Source organism: Drosophila navojoa, chromosome 3, assembly GCF_054131105.1.
Source record: "Drosophila navojoa isolate 15081-1374.11 chromosome 3, UAZ_NAV_1.0, whole genome shotgun sequence".
NCBI classification, from domain to species: domain Eukaryota; kingdom Metazoa; phylum Arthropoda; class Insecta; order Diptera; family Drosophilidae; genus Drosophila; species Drosophila navojoa.
In genome coordinates, this window is record NC_142891.1 from 27936386 (window position 1) to 27956094 (window position 19709).

The 19709-nt window shown below is 41.6% G+C and overlaps 2 protein-coding genes across 6 annotated transcripts in view; one reads left to right on the plus strand and one right to left on the minus strand.

Annotated features, from left to right (window-relative positions):
- Lar (tyrosine-protein phosphatase Lar) overlaps window positions 1-19709 on the minus strand; it is a 160548-nt gene that overhangs the window by 20714 nt on the left and 120125 nt on the right. For 3 of the 5 annotated variants that reach the window (XM_030385768.2, XM_030385769.2, XM_030385766.2), the window contains 5 exons: window positions 18176-18355; window positions 4630-4866; window positions 4417-4563; window positions 3963-4238; window positions 3665-3688 (listed from right to left, as the gene is read on the minus strand). In XM_030385768.2, the coding sequence (XP_030241628.1) occupies window positions 3665-3688; window positions 3963-4238; window positions 4417-4563; window positions 4630-4866; window positions 18176-18355 (864 nt within the window). Of the gene's footprint in view, window positions 1-3664; window positions 3689-3953; window positions 4239-4416; window positions 4564-4629; window positions 4867-18175; window positions 18356-19709 lie in introns of all 5 variants that reach the window. The other 2 variants (XM_030385770.2, XM_030385767.2) reach the window with 1 other exon arrangement.
- scw (screw) lies at window positions 5042-6401 on the plus strand. The gene has a single exon (XM_018098579.2). It carries the CDS (start codon window positions 5107-5109, stop codon window positions 6307-6309), a length of 1203 nt encoding a protein of 400 aa, XP_017954068.1. The 5' UTR covers window positions 5042-5106; the 3' UTR covers window positions 6310-6401.

Sequence of the window (19709 nt, forward strand, 5' to 3'; positions counted from 1 at the left end):
GCCCTAGGCTTTTATTATTTAGTGGTGTTGAGTCTGTATAACCGATAATAATAATGAAAATCTAGTACAACACAATTTACCGATGCCTAATGTAATAATTCTGTTTACAAATTAAAACTTGTAAGTGCAAGTAAAAAGTTTAAAAATAAATATTGGATCTTTTCTCCGTTTCTAGCACATTATGATTACATAGTCATAGCCGAATTAAATATACAAAATAATCAGATTATAAGTATTTTTAAGGGATTGTGGTTATACCGGAAGACGCTATAGCCAGATAGGTTGGACTGGCTAGTAGAATTCACGTCGCAATAACCGGACGGAAGATATAAGCGGAGACGTATTAATATATAAATATATCAGATGATCAATCTGAAAATATGTCTATCTATCCGTACGGGAAAGCTGATACTTTGCGATAATTTTATTTTCAGCTATTTCAGCTGTAATCTTTTTAAGGAGAGGATATTGTCACAAATCCAACATAAAGTTTATTAATAATGCGCATTTTTCGCTAGATTTCAGATTCCTACAATCGATTTCAGTTAAGTTTACTTGAAATGCATTTCAACTGTTTATTGGGTATACTGGGTTGTAACCGCATTCGCACATGTTTGGAATGTATTTGCGAGGCGTGAAATTGGTGAACAACTGAAATAGCAGCAGAAGTTGTGGTTGGCATTGGAAATAGGTAGAGGGAACAGCAGCTAACGCCAGGCTCCACTAATTAGTGGCCAACAGCAGCAGTGGATCTCGCCTTGCAATTGCTGCTCCATGTAGGATAGGGAGCGGATGTATGGGTGTGTGGGTGTGTATATGTGCTGTAACATTTCCTTTTCTTGTGCTCCTCAATTGGTTAATGGCCAATCAATAAATTCCAATTCTCACAATTTTACTGCAATATCTTGTACATGGGGTGCCACTGCAGCGTTTTACCCACAATTTATATCGCAACCATCTCATCTGTTACACAAGTGTGTGTGTGTGTGCGCGCGTTTGCTATAGATAGAACGAGCTGCCATTGCCATTTGCCGGGTCTAGGCTAAGATTTGCATGCACAGCACATGGGGCACTCAAAAATTGCAATAGCTTTGCCTCCGCCACCTTCTGGCTGCCTGGATGCCTAGCTGCTGGCTTCCTCGTTACCCTGGCAGTTATCCTGGCGGCTCCTTCTGCTCCATGTGTGCGGGAGCGTCACGTAAGCTGCATTTAAGAGCATATACATTACATACGGATACGCTCCATTAATATGTATCCCTTGCATGCCTGCTCACGCCTACTGCTTTATGCTTAGAGCACACAGCACTAAATTCTTAGCAGCCACCCACACTCACACACACCCACATGCCCGTATGCACACAGTCACTCATGCAAAGACATCGGAAGCAGGACCCATGACCTATTATTTGACGAAAGGAGCTGTTAAAGAGTTGCCAACACACTTCTGGGTGCATGCGTGTGTGTGTGAGCATCAAACTTAAATGTATTAGACCATATTAGTTGTATACATTATAGCTAAATTGCAATACAAGGCATCAGCCACTTCAAAAGCTTGAATGCAGACAATCGATCAAAGGATTAGAGAGAGTGCGAAAGAGACAGACAGAGCGAGAGAGAAAGAGAGAGAGAGATGAAGTTCTTGAGTACCTGCTGCATGTACATTTATAATTGATGCAAATTGAGGCAGCAACAGCTTTCCGGCTAGCGTGAAAATCATCAAGTTTCTGATATGCTGCAGCCAGGCAAAGCCTCAGTTGAGAATTAATGAAAAGCATAAATTACTGATTCTAATCTGTGCAATATTAACCAAAATAGATGACAATATGACCTAGCGGAAGTAGGTAATGATTTGGGGCAGCTTGAAATGTAAGAGCCAAAGCTACATGAATTTATATTTAATGGACGAAGATGAGCCGATGTTTGCCGTTTATCGATCTGCGCAGAAATGTATGAAAATGCAAAAACAGTATTTGAATGTTAAGTGTACAGCAATGTTATTAACAGAGCACAAATAGTGAACGAAATTGTGTATGAGCGAAAGAGGGAGGAAGGCAAGAGTTGCCAGTCGATGTAAAGAAAAGAGTAAACATAATAGTGAGCAGGTCGGCCGATGTAAAGAAAAGAGTAAACATAATAGTGAGCAGGTCGGCTACAGACAAATTATATTATTAGGTGAGCGCTGGCAGTGCACAACATTTTGTAAAAGCGTGTAGATAGGCTTACATATGCAGATGATTATAAGCAGATTAACTACAGCGATATACAGCTGTTTCATTCGCACTTATGATGCCTCGTTATGAGCAGATCAGCTACAGTCATATGCATCCATTCTATTCGCACTTATCATTTTTCATATATACGCATACTGTACTAAAAGGAGTGAAGAGGATGAGTGATTGAGAGAGTCGCCGAATACTGGGCTCACAGAAATAAGTTAACTACAGAGCGGCAATAGCTGATTGGTCACTGAAAACAGACCATGGTTACCGACAGCAGCCATTAATTAAATTGGCTTTGACGCGATTCATAGAAAATCGACAATAGTGTATATAATATGTGTGTGATTAACTTAGCTATGCGAAAACATTTTACTATATAGCACAGAGTTTGTGAGTGGATTAATGAAGTAATTCATTAGGGTAAGAAACAGATACGCATGCTTCAAATAACATACATTACATTTGAGCTTGATTCAAGAAACGAAACTCTAATCATCACATCGTAATCCAGTATAGCTACGACTCAGGTAGTTTCCATCGTGACCGTTTAAGCTGCCTGGTGTTTATGGCACTCGATTGTTGCACTTGCAGACCGTAAATTCGACCACCTCAGCTGCTACCTAAGCGCCACTGACACGTGTCAATATCTAATGCGTGCGACCTGCTGCTGAATTCTCAAGCAAATTTTTTGCTAGTTTTTCTATATTTTCTATTCCCTTCTTTGAGGTCTGGCTGTAAACGGCGCCATCGAAATAATATTTCGAAACGATACTGGGCAAGCGATAAGCATAATTGTGGCAATAAAAGTTTTCAACTTTTATACGACGAGCTACAACAAATTCCTAAAAAATGTGAGACAGGCTAGAAGAAGAGCAGCAGCAACAGCAGCAGGAGCTGAGAGAAGAGCGGCGCGCAGCAAGCGGAACGCAGTTGTGAGCACCGCTTGCTTACGCGCAATTGCCGTGGCTAAATCGCCCCATACACACCCAGACACATGCATAGATGCGAGCACACACGCATACAAATGCAAGGCACTTGCAAGCAGAAAACGACATTGATGCGCATTCATATGAACGCATAACAATGCAAAGTTTATGCGTTTCCAAGCACATTTCGAATGGTGGCGGGCACTAGGCGACGTGAGCCAGCTGCCTCTCAGCACACACACACACATACATCAGACGAGTGTGTGTGTGAGATTGAGCAGTTGCGTATGCAGCTGGCTTTCGTTTTTAACCATTGCAGTTACCTTTGATTTCAAGCGAGTGGAAGAGGTGAGCGCTCGTAGAGCAGAGGTTCAGAGGGGGCTGAGTTGAAGGAGGGGGCTCGGTGCCACAGGGGGCTGATGTCATGTGAAAGCCTCTCAGGAATTGTTATTGAACTTGTTTTTGCCGTAAAATTTTGTTGGCATAGAAGAAGAAGAAGCAAATGCTAAGGATACTTACTTGTCCCACCGAATGAGAAATCGCCTATGATGCAGAGAGCGAAAGGAGAAGAAAATGTAAAAGAGAAGATATAATGGGAAACGGGTAAGTACTGCACTTTACATAAACATTTACGAAAAAAAAATAAAATTTAAAAACTCAACACGAAAATAAGAAGCAAACACAAGTTGTTGAAAATCCTGGCAGCGTTTGTTCAAAATGTATGAAGTAGACAGAAGAAAATATGGAAAAACAGTTAGTGGGTTTATCTCTTGTAATGTTAAAATTGCGGTACGGGCGGGATACTCACTTGTCTCACCCGTGGTGCAAGTCGCTGGCGCCGAGGGCGGACCACGCCCAATGTTGTTAACAGCTATCACATAGAACTCGTACTCCGTATACGGGCTCAGGGCGCGCACCACATAGTACATGGTTATAATGCCGCTGATCTCGCTGAAGGCTTGATTCGCATTCTTCGGCTTGTACTGAATGACATAATACTGCAGATCTTCGGGTCCCTTGTACGACCACTCCAGACGCACCGACGTTGCGGTCACTTCGGATATTTGCACATCCGTCGGCGCCGTTGGCAGTGCTGCGCAAAGGGAAAGAGACAGTGAAAGAGAGAGAATACAGTCAATAATATAAACATAAAATTGTCCTTTAAACTTTAACCAATCTTATCATAAATCCATAACTTATCTATAAAGAAATGTTCTTGTGGAGTGCTGGCTTACAGGGTATTTGGGGCATAATTTTCAACTTCTACTTACATTGCACTTTGACCACGGATACTGCATCGATCTGGCCGAGCGAGGAGGCAGCTATGCAGGTGAAGTTCGCGCTCTCCTGTATATTAGTTAACTGTAAAACATTCCGACCTATGGGTATATCGTTCTCCGGTGTCAGATCTTGTGCTCCTATATATGATAAATGGAGAGAGCTTAAATTAGCTCAGTTTCTTTTTTAATTTGATTAATTTTTACCCTTCATCCACTTAACGTGCGGCATGGGTGACCCGACAGCTACGCATGATAGATTCAGATTGGAACCCAGCATCACCTCACTTATGTGCTCTGGCGGGCGGGAGAAAGTAGGCGGGACGCGACGAACCTTTACATACAAATTGGTTGCCTTCGAGTGCTCCGTGCCAATCGAGTTCTCTGCCACGCACTCGTATTTTCCCTGATCCTCCTCGCTGCTGTTGTTGATTTGTAATACACCTGAAAGAGAGAGAGAGAGACAGAGCGAGAGAAAAGATTAGATTACGTAGAGCATCGCATAACTAGGACTAGCTAAAGGGCAAAGATTATTCTGCATCCATACCCCTAGGGTAGGTGAAAGGCTTAAGTTCTACACTACCTAACTGGAATGATATTCCCAGCTACCTGGCTACGCAGGTATATAATTTGCACCTTGACCAGGACTTGGCTCAGTTGCTTATTGTCCACTTAAGGAGAACAATGCTTCGATTACTACGGTTCTTATTGCTCTGCTGCTCTCACAGGGTCGTCCTGGCCACGAGCTACGTAACGGTTGATGGTCCTGTGCAGCCTGCACTTACCGAGCAGCTTGAGATGATTGACTTGCTGGATTTGGGTGACAGACCCAGACGTATGGCCAAGACCACCGAGCTCCACAACTCTGCCTCCAAGTTTCTGCTGGAAGTTTACAATGAGATCAGTGAGGAGCAGGAGCCGCAGGAGGTGCTGCAGCAGCGACACAAACGCTCGCTGGACGATGACATCCTGCTCACTCGCGAGGATCGCCAGGAGATGGCCAGCTGCAATAGCATACTGACCTTCTCCAGCCGTGCCCCGCCCAGCTCCTCCGAGCTTGACCAGCTGGATATGCACATCAGCTTCAACGCGAAAGATGTGCCCATAGACCTTATGCTGATGCAGGCAACGCTGCGCATCTACAAGCAGCCCAGCGTGTTGGAGAAGCGCCAAAATCTGACTGTCTCCGTTTACAGGACGATTCACAGTCATCAGCCGGGCATAGATGCGCCTCCTGTGTATCGCATTCTAAGTTCTGTGAACACCACGGCCCACTACAAAGGCTGGCTAGAGTTCAATCTGACGCGGACGCTGCGCACCTGGCTGCTCAGCAGGAGTCCGCAACGACACGAGCTGCGCGTCTCGCTGGGGGAGGAGGCGCCGCTTACTGCTTGGCATGCGGGTCTGGTGGCTCCGCAGGACATACAGTCCAATCTGCAGCCCTTCATTGTGGGCTACTTTAAAGGACCCGAGCTGCTGGTGAAAGTGCAAAAACTGCGCTTCAAGCGGGATCTACAGAAGCGGAAGGCATCCCAGCCACGCCCGCCCCCTCCAGCTGACCTCTACAAGCCGCCACAGTCCTGCGAGCGTCTCAATTTCACGGTGGACTTCAAGGAGCTGCAAATGCACAACTGGGTCATTGCGCCCAAGAAGTTCGAGGCGTACTTCTGCGGCGGCGGCTGTAATTTTCCGCTGGGCACCAAAATGAATGCCACGAATCACGCGATTGTTCAGACTCTGATGCATCTCAAGCAGCCGCATCTACCCAAGCCCTGCTGTGTGCCCACTGCTCTGGGCGCCATCACCATCCTGCGATACATCAACGAGGATATTATAGACTTGACCAAGTATCAAAAGACGGTTGCCAAGGAGTGCGGATGCCACTAATCGGTTCCCTAATTAATTTAACTTACTTTTAGTACTTTTGTTTTGCTTCTTAAGCTCAATAAAATAATAAATATGTTTACTCTTGGCCAAAATAGTTGATCACTGATTGAATGGACCACAAATCGATGCTAAAGACATTCCAAAAGAAAGTTGGAATCCGATATAGACGTGGTTTGAGAAAGTCTTAAGTTCAGTGTAAAGCAAGTAGTGATAGCACGATATATCAAATAATACACCATCATCGATAGTTCTGCTTCTATTGGCGATTATTTCAAAAAATAATCGCGTTAGACTCTAGAGAATTTTCGCGGAGTAACAGACTGACCCCCGAACATTCTTAGAATTTAGAATTCTATATTTCATAAATCAATATTTACAAACATTTTTCAAGTATTTAATAAATTTTTTTATACAATGTATACAAATATTTTTAATGCATTTCAGTTTCATATTGATACTAATCAAGACTACATTTTCATTTCAAATACATAATCTCAATAGCTGTTTGAAATATAAATGGCTGTCTTGACGCCGTTTCAAGATGGTCCTTTCGACAGTTTGGTATACCAAAAATAGATACAGCAACATTGCTAGAAGTAGAAACTCTTTGAGGCGATAGAAATTGATGAATGTTTTTAGTGTACCCAAGCCATAAATTCCGGCTAACTCATCATTTAAGTACAACTTCTATAAGTAATAAGAAGGTAAGCAAAAAGCTTTAATGATTTGTAGCCAAAAGGAAAGGCATGTGTTAGAAGTGCTTAGATCTTAGATTTATAATATAAATTTGAGAGTCAACGTGCGGGCCATAATTTCCCTTTATTTTAACGGGCGAACCCACATGATACTCATTGTAGCCATAAAATGGCCAAAATTTACCTTTTTATGGGAAATGAGGAGAGAGAGTGGGACAGGGGCAGGGACAGGCAGCAACACATGAAAATTAACACAATTTTTTTTTATATGTATATGATTTTAAAGGCCGCATAAAAGTTATGACAGTGCAATCTGCCATGGGGGTCTATTAAATATCGAGCGCACTTTTCCGGCATATTAAGCTAATACGAATGACACATATAAAGCGCCATAAACTCGGTGCGGGAAGACCCTCGCATTATATTTATATGACCAATAAACAGGGCGAATCCGCACGCCAAACAAGCTAATTTCGAGACACATTGAATAAAACTCCCACTCAACAGTTTGTTATGCATAAATGCAGAAGGTAAGTGCTTGGCTTTTGAATTGAAAATATCAATTTGATGTATTCAAATGATCTACTCTTCACAAAACGACTTTGCTGAGCTTATAGCGCGATTCAATTTGCGTGCTGGCCTCGGCCACCGATTAATCTCCCGTCTTAGTTTCGGTTATTTTCCAATACGAATTTATTTGCGAGTCAATTTGAGAGATATTTATGCGAAATGCGAGCATGAAATATGCATGATATATGAAAACAATTCATTTGAACAGATTTCCACATTTCCACATAGCCATATTTCCACATGCATGTATATCAAATATTTTATTTGTGTGTGAAATATTCGCAGATTTTAATCGTTTCATTATTTATAGAGCGAATTTTTATGCGGTAAAAATTGTCGCGGTGCTTCATGTAGTGCGACCAGATTTTATAGCAACCTCTTCTTTTTTTAATAACAGTTTTTCATACTTTTTATGCGAAGGTGCTGTGAATGGCATTGACCGAATAGGTGTTACCCTAGAATGTGCGGTGAAGCCATTAAATAAATCTCTATCATCCAACAAAGACAAGTCGGTGGAAGTCGTTCAATATTCTTAATATCTCAAATACATTTGATGCCCTCTCGATTTCGGCTCACATTTAACCTCTTGGCTTAGGACAGTTGTAAAAAAAATATGGTAAACTGTAGAATAAATAATTCAATTGCGCATTGCATATACAACATATATGTATGTGTAAACATACATTTTTCATTATATAAACGAAAATTCATACAAATATAAATAAGTAAATGAATCAAGCTTTATTTAACGCAAGTTTAACTTTTGTAATTTTTCTGGTTTGAAAAAGATTGCTTGATTGATTTTAATGCCGCCGCGAGTGCGCAGTCAATGGTAAATATAATTTATTTCCTTAAATAATGTTATTTTGAATAGACATCTTTAGATATACTCATTAATTAGCGGTGAACATTTAACATTTTTAATTGATTTACATTGTAAACTATAACTGTTTAAAGAACAGTTGCTTGATAGAGAATGTAGCACTGAATTTGACACATGGCGATGATTGAGAGTGCGAGCGAGATCGAGCGATTGTTTAAGCATATGTTGCTCGACATTAAATGCAACACCACCATTGGCTAAGACCAGGTAGGACAGTTATCCGTACTGGACTTCTTTCTTACAGATTTTACGAATTTGGATAATATGCTGTGTGTTTATATGGATGGCAAATCAGGGATTAGAGAGATGCCAGAATATAAATACCCAGTCATTTAGCATGAGCTATAACAAAAATCTAAAATGCGGTGTGGTATTTAGTAGTTCTGAATATTCAATGTAGTTAAACTGTTAGATGGATACTAAATTGAAGTACCAACTAACTATATGTCACAAATCAGTATTATTATTACTTTATTTGATAAAATATTAACTATTGTAAAATTAAAGATAGTATAAAACTTTAAAGGGTTAGAGAATGTAAATAAAATTCATTGAATTCGACAAATAGTTTCACGATTTGAAATGTCAACTATAAATGTGATTTTTCCTTTTCCATATTTTGTATTTTTTTTTTAATAAACTGAAAATAGTGGAAAATGTTGGAATGTTTCTAATGCAAATAAAGTATTCATTGCTCCTGATTTTGCACTTTTATTTGACTAGATGAATGTTTGTTGCCTGCATTGTTGTTCGCCAACTAATGAAAATGTGCTACATGCCTTGCCCCTTGCTCCGCTGCCAAAAAACGCGTAAAAACAAACAGCGAAATGGAAAATCAACCACAGCGAAAGGAAATGCAACAATACCAGGCGTGGCGCACGCCCACGTCCACACCCACACCCACAGCCACACATCCTAAATACAGTTGAGTGAATCATTTTAATGACTCGTGTTGCCTTTGTCCCTCCCCTACAGTCACGCCCATTCTCTGCCCTTTCCCCGTCGCCACTGTCGCCCTGCGCCTAGCAAGTATCTGTATATAAATTGTGGGAATGTCGAGCCGCGCTAAATGTTGCAAAATTGTTCCACTACTCGTGTGTCGTACAATAGGTAACAAATAAAATACAAATAAAAATAATCATAAAAAAGCGAAACAACTAAAAATGATGACGTCTGCTGCTGCTGCTCCTGCTCCTGCTCTTGCTGCGGCTATTGCTGTGTTGATGATTGCAGTGCGCTTTTATTTTGCCTCACTGTGCAAAAGTCCTCCCTTTTTTGTGCTTTAGCATTTATATGTGTCTGTGTACGTGTTCACCTACATGCATCAAAGTTGATTGTTTCGAAATTTATTGCATACTTTTTGGCTGCACATTTATTACGCTTGTTGCGCTTTCCGGGCCGCGCTGCTGTGTAGTAGCTGTTATTGTTTTTGTTGTTGTTTAGGAATCGCTGAACCATTCAAACAACCATTAAATGCCACTGCATTTTAAATATTGCTATGCTTTCTTTTTTGTTTTGGGTGTGTGTGGGTGTGTGCACACATCAACTTTTTACCCACTGTCCCCCTCTTTCTCTTTCTCTCTCTCTCGCTCAATGTTTCTCTGAGCATTTGCATATGCTCTGCAGGTGGAATCTTTTGCACCCAAAAAAGAAGAAATGTGATTAAAATTTATGGCAAGTAACTTTCATTAAAATTGCTCGCAAGCTGGCAAAACATTAACATAAGCCACACCAACACACCCACATACTCATACACATACACAGGCTAGGAAAGTGTGTGAGTGTGTGCGTGCAAGGGTTTCGGCTCTGCAATAAAAATTAAGCTATGAAGCAACTGAGAGTACAGCCTGACTGTCCCCTGTGTGTGAGTGTGTGTGTGTGAGCGTAGTATATAACTCTTATGGAAATTAAAAATTCTTTTAAGCATCGTAAAAGTAAAGAAATGGCTAACGCAGCGAATGCTCTGCAAAATTGGCTGAAATGGCAACCGCTTAACATCAAATGCAGAAAGTTAACATTGTATTTTTTTTACAGTTTTATTTTGGGTAATTCTGCAGAGCTTAAAGCCCTGAACTGAGTTAGCTAAAATTCTGTTGGTAACAATAATGTTGGAAATATGGTTGGTTTCCTAAAGGGACTAACACCATGCTTATAAATCTTTTTCAACTCCTAACCATACCGCTAGCTATGGACGGAAATCATTTAACAAAATAATGAAAGAAATATTTCGGAATGCGGAAACAAGGGATTCTATTAGGGTCGATTGATTAATAGCTGACAGCAACCAGATCTGATTTAATAATTATCGCCAACTCCATAAATTAGAGCACTCGGTGAATGCTATTATGATTCGATTCGACTTAAGAGCTAAGCCAAATCACGTAATTGGCATGCTTTCACTTGCACTTGCTATTCGAACTGGCAATCCGTTCCCTGCTGAAATTCCCTCTGAACGAATTTCTATAGTGCAGGAGGCTGCGTAACCACTTAGACAATACCGAATGAGAATAGCCTGCATCATTCTGTAGCTGGCGCTCAATTTGCTGGCGCTTTTAATGGCCGCAACGACCATTTAAGCCAAGTCAATCACAGAAGAGCAGGCCGCCTGCCTGGGCTGCACAGGCCGACGGCAGCAGGAGGCGGGAGCAGAACTCTGACTGGTTTGTCGTCTTTTGTGGCCGTGTTGCCATTAACAACAGCGGCGAGACAATGCCGCCTCCTGCCAATACGTACGATGAGGTCCTGTGCCCCAGCCTGAATGTGTTTGGCTGCGCCCTAATCCCGCTTTCAACTGTCTCTGCCCCGCCCTATTCAGCTGTGGATATGACTATGGCTACACGGCACACATGTGGCATGCCACAACTGCACTTCCGCTTGCGCAGTCATTTTCATATTTTGCAACTTCCGTTGCCACACACACACGCACGCACACAGAGTGGAGCGGGGAGATTGAAGGAGAGGCAAAAGTTATCGCCTGGCTGAATCCCACAGCCGCTAAGGAGTGTGGCACACAGCGCGTGGCCAAATGGGATTATTAATTAAATTATGCTTTAATTTAAGTAGTCCACATCTTTGGGCCACAATATGAGACAGACAAGAAAGAGAACGAGAGGGTGGAAGTGAGTGAGAGGGGAGTAGCTGAAAATAGTCGTTGAAAGTTTTCAATTTTGCAGTTAGGCGACTGATCGCCAGAAAAACTTGACTAGCCTCGCCTCGAAGCAACATCCCCGGCACGCCCCCTTGTCCCGTTGGTCGGTGGCCAACCCTTGGCAAGTGCCAAGTGCCAAGTGCTCAGAGTCATGCACATTTTTGGCCAATTACTGTCTCATTTTCAACAAAAGTGACTGTCAACTGGAACGAGACGAGAAGGAAGGAGTTGGCAGTGAGAGAGAGAGAGAGAGGGAACACGGCGGAGTAGACGGGGTGGGGGTAGAGCTCATAATTTAAGCATTAAACTTTCTCAAATGCTTTCAAGTTGACTTGGTCTTAACTACACTTTTACAGCTCAAGTAAATAATTGCGAACGAGCGTCCCAAAGGAGGGCGCCTGGCCACGACAAGTGGGCCAGCCAGTCCAAAAGGGGGCGTGGCCTGTAGTGATGGGCATAGCAATTAAAGTTATAGTCGCATGGTTATTTTTGACGGGTCTGCTAGTGTAAGTGGGGACTGGAGAGTGGAGAGGAGGATGCCAGGGTCTGCGCCTGTTTTAAAGAGGCTGCACAGCTGTGGCCATAAGCTTTGTAGTTGAAGTTTAACAGCGACTTGAACAAGAAAGAGCACATAAAAATGCCAAAAACAATGCAGACAGAAGATAGGACGCGAGGGAGAGGGAGGCGGCAATAGAGGTGGGTGCGTGTGTGCACAACAAATGGTCAGAGTGAAGAGACTGCGACAAGGTGTATTCTTTTACGACAATGGCCAAACATAAAGCTGAAATAGTTCCATAGAAGCTTACGACATGGGCATTACGTACTTAACATTGAATCGACGTTGTTAGGATTTAACAGTTAACTACCTCCGAGACAGGGTAGTAGCCTAAAATAGATCCATGTAATCAGGGTAAACAGTCAAGAGCGAAATTCATTGAAATTTATGTGGAATAAACAAAGGCGTTTAATCAGAGTAAACACAGAAAAACAATTTACATTTTATATTTCCCTAAATAGACTAATTGATGCATAAAAACTGTTGAAACTCATAAGAAGAGCAACAAAATTTACTTTGATATTTCTATTCATATGTTAGTTTTGCTTTCTGTATATAAGAACTAAATTTTATTCATATAGAAACTATTAGCGTGAGCAACAATATTTCATTTATATTTATTATATAAATAATTAATATTGAAACAAGAGTTATAGCAGCCGCAACGGTATATTTTGTATTCTTCCTTACACACCTGGGGATTGGAAAATAATATTATATTAATATTTCGACTTTAACTTTCTTTTATATATGGGTCTCTCTCTCCCCCTAAGCGACTGCTATCAAATCTCATAACATTCGCAAGACTACCCCTAATGTTTCACAGTGGCTTTAACTTGTGCATTATATCTCTCAATTATTTAGCCTATGCGAATGTTTTCTTTCTGCATCTCAACCCTTGCCAACAGCCTCCATTTGCTGCCGTGCTTCATCTGAAGTAATTCCACTTTGCGCTCCAGTTAAGGACTCTCCCTCTCAATTCCCTGGCTTGTCATACAAATCATTAAGTGCTTGCGACTTGCCACTTGTCGCATTCATTTCGTGGAAGAGAAAGCCCCGTGACAAGGTATTACTCCGTGCTAGCTGCTCTCTGCGAGCCCCGTAAGCTTATTGGCCATTCCACGTGCTGGCCATTAAGACAATTGGCCAAGCAAAACCAATTTCTGATAAGCCTCTTTTGCTTAAAAGCCAAATTATGGTATTTGAAAAATATTCGCTATACCTTTGCTCACCCTTTCCTTCGCTTTTTTTCTTGCCTCTTTTACTTCTGCCTCTCGTGTTGTTTTCACAATAAGCAGCCCGCAGCCCGCAGCTCACAGCCCATAGCCCCCGCCCAGCACTTCGGTTATAAAGTAATTTCCCCAGACGCATCGAACCCTTCTAAAAAGAATAGGAAGAAACAGCTGCAACTGGAGCGGGAGGGGCATTGGGATCTGGAGTGGAACATGGTCAACACAACACAGGCACAGTTGAGGTGCCTGGCTTTCTCAATATTATTACTGTTGTTGTTGTCTTTTTTTATTGAGCAAATGCCCTCTGGGACTATTTGGCGGGCCATTGAAAAAAATAAAGGTATTATGCTCAATATTATTATCGGACTTTGGTCTGTCCGTCCGTCTGTCTGTCTGTGGGACTGCTGCTCGACTGGCCGCGTGCAGACGAGCCTCTGCCAGAGCATGGACAAAATTAACTATCAACGGCAATGCGGCAATGCCCCGAAGTAATTTTAAATAAAATATTTATAAACGTATTTGCGCATTGAAGCGCGACCGATGTCATTTCCTAGAGCATAGAAAGAAGTGACAAACCCGATGCAGATCCACTCAGTAGTTTATACCCCTTTTGCAGGGACTTTTGTTAAGGGACTTGGCTCTAAAAACTGCCATTGAGTGCTCAGCAATGCAAATGGCGCGCAATTGTTATAAATTTTTATATTCGATTCGAAATTATCAATCAGCGCAATCGGAAATTGACTTCAGAGAGTGTTTTGCCCCTCCCAATCTCCCTCTCTTATCATTCCCTTTTTTGGTTTCACTGACAGCTGATAGATTTAAAAACACGCTTCCCCCGAGAGTTGTTGCCTCGAATGATATTCATTCCTTCAATTTCGGTTTTATCTCTCTCTCTCTCTCTCTGTGCTTTGTGCCAAGGCTTGGGACAATTAATAATTGCCTTTCACATTGCGTATGCATTAACCGTCTGAGAAAAAGGATCCGCAGTAATCATATTAACGAGTCTTAAAGCAAATGGGGCGTGACCGAAGGCGTAAAATGATTGCAACTATGACAAAGACAACAGAGAACATGGCAAAGGCAAAACCAAGTGAAGGCAGCCCGTGGGGTTTTATTAAAATAATAAAGTTCTAATTTAATTATGAAGCAGCAAGCACAAAGCACAGAGACACTGAGTCGACTGGGTAGGGGGAAGAGCGAAGCGGGAGAGGGGCAAGTTACATACTTTTCATTTTGATAACTCACGTACCCCTCCCGAGGGCCCTAATTAGCAGGCGACGGCCGTATAACCGAAAAATCAAGGCGCCCTCAAGCTGTTCGGCTTCGGATAGGGGTTTGTCGGGTTTGCGGCGGACGGAGTGGTTTGCGAAATAAAGGACCATAAAGTGCTAATTGAATAAAATGGCACATGACTTGCATAACTTATTATCAAAGATACGTATATATATTATATATGTATAGACGATATTCCCGCTGGCCCGTCATTCCTATGCAGGTCAGAGCTGAGCAAGAGCAAGAGAAGCAAAAATCCAACTCGTCCGCGCCTCAAGCATAAATTTATTTCATTTTCATAAATTTAAAGCGTAATTTAAGACAAAAGCAGGTTGCCTGAATATATATAGATGTGTATACGTGTGTGTGTGTCAGCAGAAGGCGCCACTTAGAGAGCTTAAGGGCGCCCAAAAGGATATTTAGCTGGCGGAAACATTTTTACGTTTCGTTTAACGTGCCAAAGATGGCAACCAGGCAACCACCAGGCGACCAGCCAAAAGCCCAGCTATCTCCTAGCCAACAACGCCCGCCCACCTGCTATCAAACGTCTGTGGGCAAAAGTTGAGCGGCCCACGTAAAACTAATTTAACCCGCAACGTCCCACGGACACTTTTGTTCGTGTTACGCTAAATTAGTCGAAAGAAAAAAATGGAAAAGAAAAATAAATGAATACAAAGGCGAAAAACGAAAATTTTCTGTTTCGGCTGAAATAGAAATACGAATAACAACAACAACAAGAACCGCAACGGCGAGCGGAACATACTCTACTAATACCATAAAAAATTATTTTACCTTGGGGAAATTTTTGCAACAGTTTTTAATTTGTAATGCGCTACGGCCACTAAAAGAAAGTGGTTAGTTCTTAGTGGGTAATTGCAACTGCCCATGGATGTAGGGTATATCAATTGATAATGAAGAGTTGTCACGACTCGCTGCCATTCGGATAATCTATCTTCGAAGTTTTGAAAACCTCTAGGCTACAGAAATGAACTAGATGAGTGACAGAATATTCTAAGAATTGCTCATATGAATAAGCAGAGGCAGTTGAAAAAAAAACTACAAGAGAAGGATAGAGGGGAATTCTGTGAAATGACAACGATTAGGTAAATGAAGAACAGAAGAAGAGATATGGATGATAGCTATACGAATCTGGTAGAGGACTCTACGACATCTAGATTTAGTCGATTCCCCAGAGCTAAAAGATCAACTTGATAATTAAAGAAATATTTCTTTCTACACTTTCTCATATGAGAAAGAAGATAAAATGTTGGGAAATGAAAAAGATTACTTAAATGAAGAACAATAAAAAGAATATTATATATTTGGATAGTGGAAGAGACCAGAGAACAGTAGAATAGAATCCTTCTAGAAGAAGGAATAAAGCGATTAGGTACGAAAACTATTCTAATACTAATTCAACAATTAGTTTACCGGTCCACTTACTGAAACGTCTGCTTAGTCGACCTATTCAGCTGCCATATCAGGGTATTTAGCTTTTGGTGAAAGCTGGCCGAGGGATTCTGCGTGTCGACGACGAGTCAATTGTTTAGTGGGCTGTCATTAAGCGAGCGTCCATTTCATTAGCATTGCGGCCAGGTTTGCGCCGACGGGCCACTGCAGCCCCATACTCCTCCACCCCCTACAATTTTTACTATGCCCAACACGTTTTGAATTGTTAAAGCGGCTGCCGCAGACCGGACCTATCCGGAGCTCGGCTTCCGGCTGTGGCGCCGTGTCCGGGTCAGGGCCAGCAGTTGGACTCTGATCGGTTGGACGCGCTGTCAAGAGCATTTGCAATTAAAACGCGAAGAGTTAGGCCACGCCCACCCTTCTGCTGCCCCTGCTTGCAAATACAATCATTGTTATCGAGGCTGTCAGAGCGTCAGTCGCGGCCATTGATGTCATTTTAAAAGGACTCTCTTTAATGCATATTAATGTCAATATTAATGCCAATATTTGCGCTTCTAATGAGCGTCCATGCAGTGGCTGCCGTTGACAGCTTTGTTAGTTTTTCAATGCCGTTTGATGTGTCCGCTTTATCGAGAGCGCCGGCCGTCGTAATTAGAAATACCTGCCCCGAGAGAGAGAGAGAGAGAGGGAGAGAGAGAGAGAGAGAGAGAACTGAAACCTGAAGCGTCGCCTGATTAAAGGTCCTGGCGACATTCTGTTGACATTCGTAAAGTTTTCTACCTAATAAGATCTCAACTAGCTGGCTCATAAAACAGCCGCAGCTGCCCTGGCACCGAGGGCTGAACAGCTCCTGGAATCGCCTTAAAGGACCAACTTTGCCATTGGCAGCCAGCTTAGAGAGAGCAACAGAGAGAGAGAGATAGAGAGGGCGAATCGGAGGCTCAGGTACGCAGCAGCTGCCAAAAGTCAAACGTTAACTAAGCGCCGAAAAACTTGTGACACAAAATGCGCCCAGGCATAAGTAAACTCCTAAGAAATTCAAATGAGCGTAAGCGCAAAATACTAAAAAAAGTTGGAGAGAGTGAATGAAAGAGATAGAGGGAGTGCGAGGGCAGGCAAAAAATGTGGAGGCCGAGGCTAGAATTTAAATAAATGAAGTCGCTCTACAGCGAAAAATAACTTGAAAAATATCCTGGCAACGGAATCCCTTTTTTTCACGCACTCCTTCTAAACACATCAAAGAGATGGCCGAAAACGAATATATACATATGACATACGGGAGCGAATAAGCAAGTTCTGTTTTTAGAATAGAAAAGGTTGGGGCAGTTTATAACGGCCATAACTGGCATAAAAATGAATTCACGCCAAATGGCAAAAACTACAAGCGAGTAATTAATAAATTGATATACTTTAGAAATTATTTTAGGTATATATTAATATATAATAAAAAATGTTCGAGAAATGAAGAAGAGCGTCAAAAAATAAATTTGTTATAGCATGCTTGTAATCGCACTCTCCTGTTTTAGCATAGGAAGCGTAAGTAAGCTCTTCGAAGCATCCAAATGGACAGTATGATGAAGTCCAGACCAAAATGAGCAACGAAAAAATAATTCCAAAAGAAGGAATACGGAATTTTATAGAGAGCATAACTCTTCGAAGCCCTGTAATTTTTATCTGTTGCTTTATTTTATTTATTAAGAACAAACTTTTGAACCAAAAAGATCTAAATTTGCGTGCGTGGTTTAATTTGTATGCCTAATTAAAGTGAATAGTTGTGAGCATACACTAATTATTTTATACACTAAGACTACCATCTTATGTATGTATGTAATTTTTGAAAATTCACCGAATTGGTTGCAAGCATTTTTTTATTTTATTTATTTTTTTTGATTATTTTATTTTGTGAAACTATTTGAATTATTGCAGTTTAATTTATGTCTCAATCTCTCATTCAGCTCGAATAAACTTTTTCTTATTAGTTCCCTGCTTCATTTTATTATTTCTTTCAGTTTATTTTTCCTTCTGCAGCAAAAAGTTTGCAGGTGTAATCTAATCAGTTTTAATTCTTGTTTAATGCTCTTATAGAACTGTTCGACTTACCATTGTTAATGACATATCGAGGATTGGTCATGTCCACCTTGGTCTGGTTGATGATCCAGTAGATGGTGGGCGGCGGATTGCCAATGGCTTTGCATTGCATTTGGACGGTGTGGCCCACCTCGATGACGCGTGTGCCCGGGCCCTGCGTTATAACCGGAAAGCCTGCGGGTGTTTTATCGCCTGCAACGAGAAAAGAACAAAACAGAAAATTTAGTAAATGTTGTATAGCTAAAAAAAAAAAACATAGTACAAAGAACCGGATTTAAAAATTATGTTGCATAGTGAAAAATAACAATAAATGTGTGTGTGTGTGTTAGTGTGTGGGCCATGTGAAGAGTTTGCTAGCGCAGCTATTGGAGTTTTTCAAAAACAATATGCCACAAATATACACGGGCACCCACAAATACTAGCCCACCCACACACCATACACACACAAAGTATTGTTTTACATGAAGCTCTTATAAGCGGAAGTTGGCGTTTTTTATATATACATACATATGTACATATACATTTGTATATATATATATATTTTTTTTTTCTTTAAAAGCTTGCCTCGTTGCTTGGCTGCTTTTGTTGCCGCTTTCTACACCATTTTGTAAGTCAAACAATGGCGTTCACCACACACGTGTGTGTGTGTGTGTGTGTGTGTGTGTGTGTGTGTGTGTGTGTGTGTGTGTGTGTGTGTGTGTGTGAGCGGGGGTCAGCATTTTCCCTTGTGACAATTTCTTTTGTGCGGCACACTTTAAGGGCTTGGCATTCACATTCGTAGTCGCTGCTGCATTCGCATTCCCATCCGCATTGTTTGGGCAGTGGGCGGGGCACAGTTTAAAGCAAATCCACAACTGCCAGCCAAGTGGCGGCTGTTTCCACTCTTCTCGACTGCATCTTTCAAATGAACAAAGCTCATTTACATTTTCCAATTAAATCCACCAGCCAAGCAGCCAGGCAACAGCGGCGTCCTGCACACCAGCCCCCCAGCCACGCCCACGTCGTCGCTTTTAACAGCCAACTCCGGCAGCTGGCATTGCACATCTGCCGGATGCTGTTAGCGCTCCCACGCTCAGCCGCACCCCGAGGGGCACAGCTGTGGGCGCCATAGGGTATGCCAACTATTTAATAAGCTATGTAAATCACATAAATATCTCGCATCGATCAGCCATATGCAAATTATATAATAATGCGAGCTTAAATCCGCAAAACTTTCATAATTTGCACAATTTCTCACTACGCAGATTGTCTGAATCGAATAAGAATTTATAACCTAGAATACATCTATTCTAATGCTGAAAATGTGCAAGGCACAAAATCCCTTAAGTCTTTTAAGTTAATTGAGCTATACTAAAAGTAATAGCAACATGATTGATAATTAATTAATTATTTATTTATTATTAACAGTTTGTATTTCAATGACAGCGTTCAATGTCAGAACAGCCTGCATATTTATGATATTAGTCTGGTTAATCAAGACTTGTAAGTGGCAGCTTGATGGAATTTTCTTTATATTTATAACAATCTTAGCTATCGTTAACGATTC